At 39.6% G+C, this 12,397-nt stretch overlaps 1 protein-coding gene across 1 annotated transcript; it reads left to right on the top strand.

Annotated features, from left to right (window-relative positions):
• Positions 1-1,098: 1,098 nt before the first annotated feature.
• LOC122258666 (sodium-coupled monocarboxylate transporter 1) lies at positions 1,099-11,484 on the top strand (the record flags this gene model as incomplete). The annotated part of the gene is given in 7 exon segments (XM_086535450.1): positions 1,099-1,239; positions 1,824-2,042; positions 3,093-3,211; positions 5,607-5,761; positions 6,398-6,600; positions 10,203-10,300; positions 11,190-11,484. Coding segments are annotated over 7 exon segments (1,120 nt in total), but the record flags the coding sequence as incomplete, so codon positions are not given.
• Positions 11,485-12,397: the final 913 nt, after the last annotated feature.

Here is a 12,397-nt window from a genome sequence, read left to right as displayed (position 1 = left end):
TTTACGGAAGTGATAAATAACCCAGCATAGATGCCTCCGTAACAAAACCCTGATGCAGATAGCACAAAGACTGCAAAACTTTACTGCAAGAGTTGCATTGTATAATGTTAGTAGGTTCGACCACATCACCCCACGTTTTCTTAAATCAAATTGGTTAAAAGTCTAAGTTATGATACATGTCTTTTTCATTCATATATATATATATATTTTTTTTTTTTCATGGGAATTATCCACAATGGGAACCAAATTAAGTATTTTTTTTTCTTTATGTCAAGATATCACACGTGGGTGCTGCTAAGACAAATATTTTTTCTTTATGTCAAGAGATCACACGCAGTAAATGCTAATAGGTAGACCCTTGACCTGGTACCTCCTACTTCATGATAGTAAAGACATCACTAATCCCAATAGTTTTATATCTTAATTAAAAGATTTCTAAGTTGTCAGTTGTGATGGATTGTCAAACAAAATGCATCTCTATTGTATACTTGGTATGATTTTGCAATAAACTAACTATTGAAATAAAGAGAATAACTATTGTAATTTATGGAATAAAGTTTTTGAATCTGAATTTGAATTCATAGCAAATTTTTGTACGAGTACCTTAGAAAGCTGTTTTCTTCTATATCATCTGTCGAATACATCTAAAAAGAGATATAGCCTAGAGTGATAATAACTGAATGTAGTAGTGAGATCAGGCCCAGTTGCACAGAAGCCACCATCTGGGCAGGTTCCAGTCAGATGGTGCTTCCTGCAAGAGTTGTGTAGTGTGTGAGAGATTTCACAATGATTCTAGTGGAAGGATATTTCTGTTTTTTTCTCTTTCTATTTTTTTTCTCTTTCTCCTTTCTCATTCTCTCTCTCTCTCTCTTCCTGTCCTTCCCTCTCTTTCTTTCTTTCTCTTTCTATTTTTTTCTCTCTCTCTTTCTCCTCTCTGGTTCTCTCTCTCTTCCCCTCTTTCTCTCCTTGCCTCTCTCTATCTCTCTCTCTCTGTCTCTCTCTCTCTCTCTCTCTCTCTCTCTCTCTCTCTCTCTCTCTCTCTCTCTCTCTCTCTCTCTCTCTCTCTCCCTCTCAATGAACAATTCCCCGTCCTTTCAGCCTCGACCCAAGCCCTCTGGTGCGCCACACCTTCTGGTCCGTGCAGGTCCTCGGCGCCTACTTCGTGGTCAGCATCATCGGTATCTCGCAAGCGCAGTACCAGAGACTCGTGTCCGTCAGGAGTCTCAAGATTTCGCAAGGGTCAGTAAGTCAGTGCCATGGGAAGATCATGAGCGGCATTTGTCCAAACAGTTTTGATAGAAAAGGAAAGGTGGTTTTTGTGGATGGTGTGGCCTTCTGGTGCGAGAGGAAGTGTGGTTACATTCACTCGTTCTTGTGGTGCGTTTTCGATCACTTAACATGGAAATAAATGGTAGAGAAAGAAAACACTATACAGTGCAGGTTACTAAGGAAAAACTTTTTTTTTCTTTCTTTTTTACTTATGAATCGTAAATGTAAAAGATGCATGAATTCTAGCATCAACTACGTTGGTTATGTTCTTCTACGAATTTACCATATATATATATATATATATATATATATATATATATATATATATATATATATATATATATATATATACATACATACATACATATATATATATATATATATATATATATATATATATATATATATATATATATACAAATCCTCACTCAAAACACATTCCTCTCGAGCATCGTCGACCGCTTTTTCCTTCCGTAAACACCAGGCAAATCCACCTGCCATTTCTGCCCAACAACTCCACTCTACAACCTCACCCACACCCACCTCCTCCACAGAATGTGTTTCGCCTTCATGCTGGGCCTCACCGTCCTCTGGTCACTCTTCTACCTAGCTGGTCTCGTAGCCTACGCCGTCTACCAAGACTGTGACCCCGTCAGCAGCGGACAGGTCAAGAAGCCGGACGAAATCTTGGGTTTTCTGGTTGCTGATAAACTACGACACTTCCCTGGCATGACTGGTTTGTTTGTGGCTGCTGTGGCGGGGGCGGTTCTGAGGTGAGTTGGGGGTTGGTGGAGAGATTTTAAGGGAAGATATCTTTGTTGGATTCGGGGGGGTGGGAGGGGGTTGAGACTCATATGTGTGTGTGTGGGGGAAGGGGGTGGGTGGCTTTCCTTAATGAGAATTGTAGTGGTAGTGATGATGCTAATGTCAATGTTAATAGTGATGACTACGATGAATGGTGTTCATATCCCAATAGAACACATAATCTAGATTCTTCCTTAAATGCATGCAACAATAAGATCCACTCCTTTCTTTGTCTTTGCAATTCATTTAGGCGTGTGTCCTGCAAGCAAAATGACAGACAAAAGAGATAACCTTCACTCTGACAAACTAGGCATTGCAACTATTGTTTTTTTTTCTTCTTCTGTTATTTCTATTTTAACGTTGCACATGTACACAAATAACCATGCAATGTTGGGGGTGAAGATCTCTTTTAGCCACCGTTGCACATAATATCATCTCAAAGTTATTCCCATCATTATACACAACATCATCACAGTTTTACCCCCATCACTGTAAACAATATGATCTCACAGTATCACTCCCGTCATCACTGTAGGTAATATCCTCTCATAGTGATATCCTACATGTGCTCAAACTTCCTCCACAGAAAAACACTACGATCACTAACCTGTGTTTTTTTTTCTTTCTCTCTCTCTCTCTCTCTCTCTCTATCTCTATCTCTCACTAACCTGTTTTCTCTCTCTGTCTCTCTCTCTCTCTGATCTCCCCCCCCTCTCTCTCTCTCACTAACCTGTGTTTTTTTTTCTCTCTATTTATCTATCTATCTCTTTCTCACTCTCTCTCTGTCTCTCTCACTAACCTGTGTTTTTTTCTCTCTCTATCTATCTTTCTCTCACTCTCTCTCTCTCTCTCCCTCCCTCCCTCTCCCCTCTATCTCTCTCCCTCCCTCCTTCCCTCCCCCTCTCATACTCTTACTCTCCCTCCCCCTCTCATACTCTTACTCTCCCCCCCACTCTCTCTCTCTCTCGCACACATACTAACCTATGTTATTCTTTTCTTTTTCTTCTTTCTCGTTCAAGCTCCCTGTCCTCGCTGGCCAACTCCTTAGTGGTGATGATCTGGGAAGATTTTCTCAGCGGATGGTCGATATTCTCCGGCATGTCTCCGACGCGGACGAAGGTCATCACAAGAGTCATGTGTAAATATCTTTAGGTGTTTTTTTGTGTGTGTGTTTGTGTGTGTGTGTTTTTCATCTGAGAAGGTATGAAAGTTTTAATTTTTATTATTGATTTTTTTTATTTTTTTTTTTACTAGTGATATTAGTATGGCTATTATAATATTTGTAGTACTCTTGTTTTATGCAATATAAAGGAATATATGGATAATTATGGAAACAGCTAGAGAGAGCGAGAGAGAGAGAGAGAAAGAGATAGATAGATAGATGGAGAGAAAGAGACTCAAAAAGATATATGAATGAATAAATCCACGCGCATTATTCACCAGCTCACATCCTTCCACATATGACCCAGTACAATAAAAAAAGTCAACAATACAATCAAACCTGTTCTGCGGTACAACCAAAAGACATTCCTCTAGTACAACCAAGTTACTCCTAGCCCTCCAAGCTACTCCCAACACTCCAAGATACTCCCAACCCTCCAAGATACTCCCAACCCTCCAAGATACTCCCAACCCTCCAAGATACTCCCAACCCTCCAAGATACTCCCAACCCTCCAAGATACTCCCAACCCTCCAAGATACTCCCAACCCTCTAAGCTACTCCCAACCCTCCAAGATACTCCCAACCCTCCAAGATACTCCCAACCCTCCAAGCTACTCCCAACCCTCCAAGCTACTCCCAACCCTCCAAGCTACTCCCAACCCTCCAAGATACTCCCAACCCTCCAAGCTACTCCCAACCCTCCAAGATACTCCCAACCCTCCAAGCTACTCCCAACCCTCCAAGATACTCCCAACCCTCCAAGCTACTCCCAACCCTCCAAGCTACTCCCAACCCTCCAAGCTACTCCCAACCCTCCAAGCTACTCCCAACCCTCCAAGATACTCCCAACCCTCCAAGCTACTCCCAACCCTCCAAGATACTCCCAACCCTCCAAGCTACTCCCAACCCTCCAAGATACTCCCAACCCTCCAAGCTACTCCCAACCCTCCAAGATACTCCCAACCCTCCAAGCTACTCCCAACCCTCCAAGATACTCCCAACCCTCCAAGCTACTCCCAACCCTCCAAGCTACTCCCAACCCTCCAAGCTACTCCCAACCCTCCAAGATACTCCCAACCCTCCAAGCTACTCCCAACCCTCCAAGATACTCCCAACCCTCCAAGCTACTCCCAACCCTCCAAGATACTCCCAACCCTCCAAGCTACTCCCAACCCGCCACGCTACTCCCAACCCTCCAAGCTACTCCCAACCCTCCAAGATACTCCCAACCCTCCAAGCTACTCCCAACCCTCCAAGATACTCCCAACCCTCCAAGCTACTCCCAACCCTCCAAGATACTCCCAACCCTCCAAGCTACTCCCAACCCTCCAAGATACTCCCAACCCTCCAAGCTACTCCCAACCCTCCAAGCTACTCCCAACCCTCCAAGCTACTCCCAACCCTCCAAGCTACCCCCAACCCTCCAAGCCACTCCCAACCCTCCAAATACTTCCCACAACCCCAACTACACCCAACCCTCCAACTACACCCCACCCCCCACACACTCCCACCCTCCAAGCTACTCCCAACCCTCCAAGCTACTCCCAACCCTCCAAGCTACTCCCAACCCTCCAAGCTACTCCCAACCCTCCAAGCTACTCCCAACCCTCCCTCCAAGCTACTCCCAACCCTCCCTCCAAGCTACTCCCAACCCTCCCTCCAAGCTACTCCCAACCCTCCAAGATACTCCCAACCCTCCAAGATACTCCCAACCCTCCATGATACTCCCAACCCTCTAAGCTACTCCCAACCCTCCAAGATACTCCCAACCCTCCAAGCTACTCCCAACTCTCCAAGCTACTCCCAACCCTCCAAGATACTCCCAACCCTCCAAGATACTCCCAACCCTCTAAGATACTCCCAACCCTCCAAGATACTCCCAACCCTCCAAGATACTCCCAACCCTCCAAGATACTCCCAACCTTCCAAGATACTCCCAACCCTCCAAGCTACTCCCAACCCTCCAAGCTACTCCCAACCCTCCCTCCAAGCTACTCCCAACCCTCCCTCCAAGCTACTCCCAACCCTCCAAGATACTCCCAACCCTCCAAGATACTCCCAACCCTCCATGATACTCCCAACCCTCTAAGCTACTCCCAACCCTCCAAGATACTCCCAACACTCCAAGACACTCCCAACCCTCCAAGACACTCCCAACCCTCCAAGATACTCCCAACCCTCCAAGACACTCCCAACCCTCCAAGACACTCCCAACCCTCCAAGACACTCCCAACCCTCCAAGATACTCCCAACCCTCCACCCAAGATACTCCCAACACTCCAACCTCCAAGCCACTCCCAACCCTCCACCCAAGCTACCCCCAACCCTCCAACCCTTCTCTCTATCTCCCCCTCTCTCCCTCTCCTCCAGCCTCGTGCATGGGTCTCGTGAGCATCGTCATGGCGCTCCTGGTGGCCAACCTGGGAACTCTTTTCCAAACGGCTTACACGATCAGCGGGGCGCTCGTTAGTCCCATGGACGGGCTCTTCCTGACGGCGGTTCTCGCACCGTGGGTTAATACGAAGGTGAGTTGCTGGGGTTGGGTTTTAGTTGGGGGGGTTGGGTTGTAGTTGGGGGGGAAGAGAGGGGGGGGAGGGAGAGGGTGAGGGGGTGAGTTGTAGGGGTTGGGTTGTAGTTGGGGAGGGTGGGGAGGGGGGGGGGTTAGTTGGGTTGTAGTTTGGGGGAGAGAGAGAGAGGGGGGGGGGATTTGTAGGGTTAGGTTGTAGTTAGGGGGGGAGGGGAGAGGGGGGAGATGGATAGAAGGAGGGATAGATTTTTTTATTTAACTTTTCCTGATGAGGACGTGTTTTACTGGTGTAGATTGTGTGTGTATAGTTCTCTCCTGAACTAATATTGTCCATTTAATTATAATGTTTCAGGAGTGATTGTTCCTTTATATATGGTCTGGTTTTAAGATGGTGCTTTATTTTTTTTTTTTTTTATACAACGAAACCGAAATGGTATTGAATCCGAATCGAAAACTGAGGCAATCAAACTAATCTTCTCTTTCTCTCTTTCTTTCTCCCTCTCCCCTCCTCTCCCTCTCTCTCTCCCTACCCCCCTCTCTCTCCCCTCCCCCCTCCCTCTCCCCCCTCCCCCCTCTCCCTCTCTCCCTTCTCCCTCTCCCTCTCTCTCCCTCTCCCCACCCCCTCTCTCTCCAGGGCATCATCTCAGGTTTCGTTGCCTCTCTCGTCTTCAACATCATCCTGATGCTCGGGAAGTTCCTGTACGGAGCAGGGAACAGCGAGGACCTGCCCCTATCGACCGCCGGATGCCCTACCGACACCCCGCTCTTGGAAAACGGCTGGAACGCCACCTCGATTTCATCCAATAGATATGTCGCCGGGAGACTCGAGGCTGAGAGGTCGGTGTGCTGGCTTTCCTGTCGCTTGTTGTTTGTTTGGAAGTTGTTGTTTGTTTGGAAGTTTTTGTTGTTGTTTAGGAGTTGGTATTGTTTGTGAGATGTTGTTTGTTTGGGAGTCGTTGTTTGGAAGTTGTTGTTTGGGAGTTGTTTGTTTGTTTGGAAGTTGTTGTTTGGGAGTTGCTGTTGTTTGGAAGTTGTTTGTTTGGGAGTTGCTATTGTTTGTGAGTTGTTTGTTTGGGAGTTGTTGTTTGTTTGGGAGTTGCTATTGTTTGTGAGTTGTTGTTTGTTTGGGAGTTGTTGTTTGTTTGGGAGTTGTTTGTTTGGGAGTTGTTGTTTGTTTGGGAGTTGTTTGTTTGGGAGTTGCTGTTGTTTGGAAGTTGTTTGTTTGGGAGTTGCTGTTGTTTGGAAGTTGTTGTTGTTTGGGAGTTGTTTGTTTGTTTGGAAGTTGTTGTTTGGGAGTTGTTTGTTTGTTTGGAAGTTGTTGTTTGGGAGTTGTTTGTTTGTTTGGAAGTTGTTGTTGTTTGGGAGTTGCTGTTGTTTGGAAGTTGTTTGTTTGGGAGTTGCTGTTGTTTGGAAGTTGTTTGTTTGGGAGTTGCTGTTGTTTGGAAGTTGTTGTTGTTTGGGAGTTGTTTGTTTGTTTGGAAGTTGTTGTTGTTTGGGAGTTGTTTGTTTGTTCGGAAGTTTTTGTTTGTTTGGGAGTTGTTGTTGTTTGGGAGTTGCTGTTGTTTGTTTGGGAGTTGTTTGTTCAGAAGTTTTTGTTTGTTTGGAAGTTGTTGTTGTTTGGGAGTTGTTGTTTGTTTGAAAGTTTTTGTTTGTTTGGAAGTTGTTGTTTGTTTGGAAGTTTTTGTTGTTGTTTGGAAATTGTTGTTGTTTGGAAGTTGTTGCTTTGAAGTTGGAACAAACACGCACACATATATGTATATACATGTATATATATATATATATATATATATATATATATATATATATATATCTATATCTATATATACACTACACAAACACACACACACAACATATAAATATATATATATATATATATATATATATATATATATATATATATATATATATATATATTTCTCGTCTCTTTCCTTCTTTATTTTTTATTTTTTATTACCGATCCTTATATTTATACATACATTCTAGAAATTACAACCTTTAAAAATTATCACTCGACATTTCTCACAAACCAATTTTCCCAAACCAATTCCCACAAACCAGTTTTCAAAAACCAATTCCCACAAACCAATTTTCAAAAACCAATTCCCAGAAACCAATTTTCAAAAACCAATTTTCAAAAACCAATTCCCAGAAACCAATCCTCACAAACCAATTCCCACGAACCAATTCCCACAAACCAATCCTCACAAACCAATTCCCACAAACCAATCCTCACAAACCAATTCCCACAAACCAATTTTCAAAAAACAATTCTCATAATTCCCTTTGCCTTTTCAGTTCCTACCCTCGAGCCAATTCCCACAAACCAATCCTCACAAACCAATTCCCACAAACCAATTCCCACAAACCAATTCTCACAAACCAATTTTCAAAAACCAATTTTCACAAACCAATCCTCACAAACCAATTCCCACAAACCAATCCTCACAAACCAATCCTCACAAACCAATTCCCACAAACCAATTCCCACAAACCAATCCTCACAAACCAATTCCCACAAACCAATTCTCACAAACCAATTCTCACAAACCAATTCTCACAACCCAATGCTCAACAACCAATCCTCACAAACCAATCCTCACAAACCAATTCCCACAAACCAATTCCCACAAACCAATCCTCACAAACCAATTCCCACAAACCAATTCTCACAAACCAATTTTCAAAAACCAATTCCCACAAACCAATCCTCACAAACCAATTCCCACAAACCAATTCCCACAAACCAATCCTCACAAACCAATTCCCACAAACCAATCCTCACAAACCAATTCCCACAAACCAATCCTCACAAACCAATTCCCACAAACCAATTCTCACAAACCAATTTTCAAAAACCAATTTTCACAAACCAATTTTCAAAAACCAATTTTCAAAAACCAATTCCCACAAACCAATTTTCAAAAACCAATTCCCACAAACCAATTCCCACAAACCAATCCTCACAAACCAATTCCCACAAACCAATCCTCACAAACCAATTCCCACAAACCAATTCCCACAAACCAATTCTCACAAACCAATTTTCAAAAACCAATTTTCACAAACCAATTTTCAAAAACCAATTCCCACAAACCAATTCTCACAAACCAATTCCCACAAACCAATTCTCACAAACGAATTCCCACAAACCAATTCCCACAAACCAATCCTCACAAACCAATCCTCACAAACCAATTCCCACAAACCAATTCTCACAAACCAATTTTCAAAAACCAATTTTCACAAACCAATTTTCAAAAACCAATTCCCACAAACCAATTTTCAAAAACCAATTCCCACAAACCAATTCCCACAAACCAATTCCCACAAACCAATCCTCACAAACCAATTCCCACAAACCAATCCTCACAAACCAATTCCCACAAACCAATCCTCACAAACCAATTCCCACAAACCAATTATCACAAACCAATTTTCAAAAACCAATTTTCACAAACCAATTTTCAAAAACCAATTTTCAAAAACCAATTCCCACAAACCAATTTTCAAAAACCAATTCCCACAAACCAATTCCACAAACCAATCCTCACAAACCAATTCCCACAAACCAATCCTCACAAACCAATTCCCACAAACCAATTCCCACAAACCAATCCTCACAAACCAATTCCCACAAACCAATCCTCACAAACCAATTCCCACAAACCAATCCTCACAAACCAATTCCCACAAACCAATCCTCACAAACCAATTCCCACAAACCAATTCTCACAAACCAATTTTCAAAAACCAATTTTCACAAACCAATTTTCAAAAACCAATTCCCACAAACCAATCCTCACAAACCAATTCTCACAAACCAATTCCCACAAACCAATTTTCAAAAACCAATTTTCACAAACCAATTCCCACAAACCGATCCTCACAAACCAATTCCCACAAACCAATTTTCAAAAACCAATTTTCACAAACCAATTCCCACAAACCGATCCTCACAAACCAATTCCCACAAACCAATCCGCACAAACCAATTCCCACAAACCAATTTTCAAAAACCAATTTTCAAAAACCAATTCCCACAAACCAATTTTCAAAAACCAATTCCCACAAACCAATTCCCACAAACCAATTTTCAAAAACCAATTTTCAAAAACCAATTCCCACAAACCAATTTTCAAAAACCAATTCCCACAAACCAATTTTCAAAAACCAATTCCCAAAAACCAATTTTCAAAAACCAATTCCCACAAACCAATTTTCAAAAACCAATTCCCACAAACCAATTTTCAAAAACCAATTCCCACAAACCAATTTTCAAAAACCAATTCCCACAAACCAATTTTCAAAAACCAATTCCCAAAAACCAATTTTCAAAAACCAATTCCCACAAACCAATTTTCAAAAACCAATTCCCACAAACCAATTTTAAAAAACCAATTCCCAAAAACCAATTTCCATAATTCCTTTTGCCTTTTCAGTTCCTACCCCCGCCTGTTCGACGTGTCCTACTGCTACGTGGGCGTAATTGGCATTCTTTCAGTCCTCGTTGTCTCTACCATTGTCTCTGTCTGTACAGGTGAGAGAATCCATTATGTTATGGAGCCCTATTTCTTAAATAGTGGTGTTGATGGTGGTGGTGATGATGGTGGTGATGGTGATGGTGGTAGGGGTGATGGGGATGATTGTGGGGATAATGATTGTAGTTGTGGTGATGGTGATGATGATGATATATTAGTAATAATGGAAGGCATATGATAGTAATGATAATGATAATGGTGATAATGATGATGATAGTGATAATGATGATAATTGTAAAAATAGTAATAATAACACTATGAATGATATTGATAATGCTAACAGCAATGACAGTGACAGTAATTATTATGATGATATTAATATTAACGTTAACAATAGCAATATTAATGAAAAAAAACTGATAATGATAAATGAATGATACTGTAACGATAACAATAACAAGGATAATGATAATGAAAGTAATAATAACGATGATAATGATAATGATCATAAAAGTAATATTAACGATAATAATAATAATAATAATGATAAAAGTAATAATAACGATAATAATGATAATGATAATAAAAGTAATTATACCGATAATGAAAATAATGATAATAAGAATGATAATAACGATAATAATGATACTGATATCACTATTACCACAACCAACAAAATTAGCCATATAACAAATATACAAACCACATAAGAAAAAAAAAATCAAACATCTTTTTTTTAAGATTTGTTTTCTCTCTTTTTCTCTCTCTTTTTTTCCTAAATATATTTTTTCTCTTTTTTCTATTTTTTTTTAAATATATTTTTTCTCTTTTTCTATTTTTTTTAAATATCTTTTTTCTCTTTTTCTATTTTTTTTAATATATTTTTTTCTTTTTTTCTCTTTTTTTTCTATTTTTTTCTAAATCTCTTTTATTTCTCTTTCCCAACAGGCGTCACCGACCCGGATGAAATAGATGACAGACTCGTGAATAAAACATGCCTGGCTTTCTATCGTTATTTGCTTTCAGGCAGACAAACAAATGCAAAAGGGAGGAGACCGAGAAGTGAAAGCATTGACAAGAGATCGAGTGATTGCATAAGAAAACCTTTGTCTGTGGATGCAAGTAATGCTTGAATTTTGCAATGAATTTTGAATAAATGAATAAATAAATGAATAGAATTGAATTTTGCATCTGATTGATATGTGTTTGTGGATGTATGTTTCTATGTATGTATGTATTTATGTATGTGTATGTATGTATGTATATATGTATATATATATATATATATATATATATATATATATATATATATATATATATATATATATGTGTGTGTGTGTGTGTGTGTGTGTGTGTATGTATGAATGTATGTTTATATTATGTGTGTGTGTTTTTATAGTGGCTTTGATATGCAAGAGTGTGTGTGGAATGTTTAGATCTCTCTTTCGAATTTATACAAAAATGTTTGTAGGTTAGGAGTTGTAGATTTTTTTAGGTGGTAGTTTTTATTTTATAAAATACACGCGCACCCATATTTGGGTGTGGCTGAATATGTATATATGTATATATATATATATATATATATATATATATATATATATATATATATATATATATATATATATACACATATATATTTAATTATTTGGTATTTTTTGGTTTAATAGTAATTATACACACACACACACACACAGACACACACCACACACACACACACACACACAATATATATAATATATATATCCCTATATAAATATATATATATATATATATAACCGTATGTAATATATATATATATATATTATATATATATATATATATATATATATATATGTAATATATGTATACGTCATGTAAAATATATATATATTTATATATATATATATATATATAAGATATATATATAATATATATATATATATATATATATATATATATATACACACACACACACACACACACACACACACACACACACACATATATATATATATATATATATATATATATATATATATATACATATAGATAGATAGATAGATAGATAGGCAGATGAATAAACAGATAGACAGACATATAATGTTTTATAAATACATCACTCTATGCAGACTCACGATCTAACTCATCTGCTTGAAAAAACAACCTTATTTTTAGGG

This window comes from Penaeus japonicus, unplaced genomic scaffold, assembly GCF_977035675.1.
Source record: "Penaeus japonicus unplaced genomic scaffold, GWHDUDI00000001_assembly GWHDUDI00000661, whole genome shotgun sequence".
NCBI classification, from domain to species: Eukaryota; Metazoa; Arthropoda; class Malacostraca; order Decapoda; family Penaeidae; genus Penaeus; species Penaeus japonicus.
This window is presented reverse-complemented; position numbering and strand designations above follow the sequence as displayed.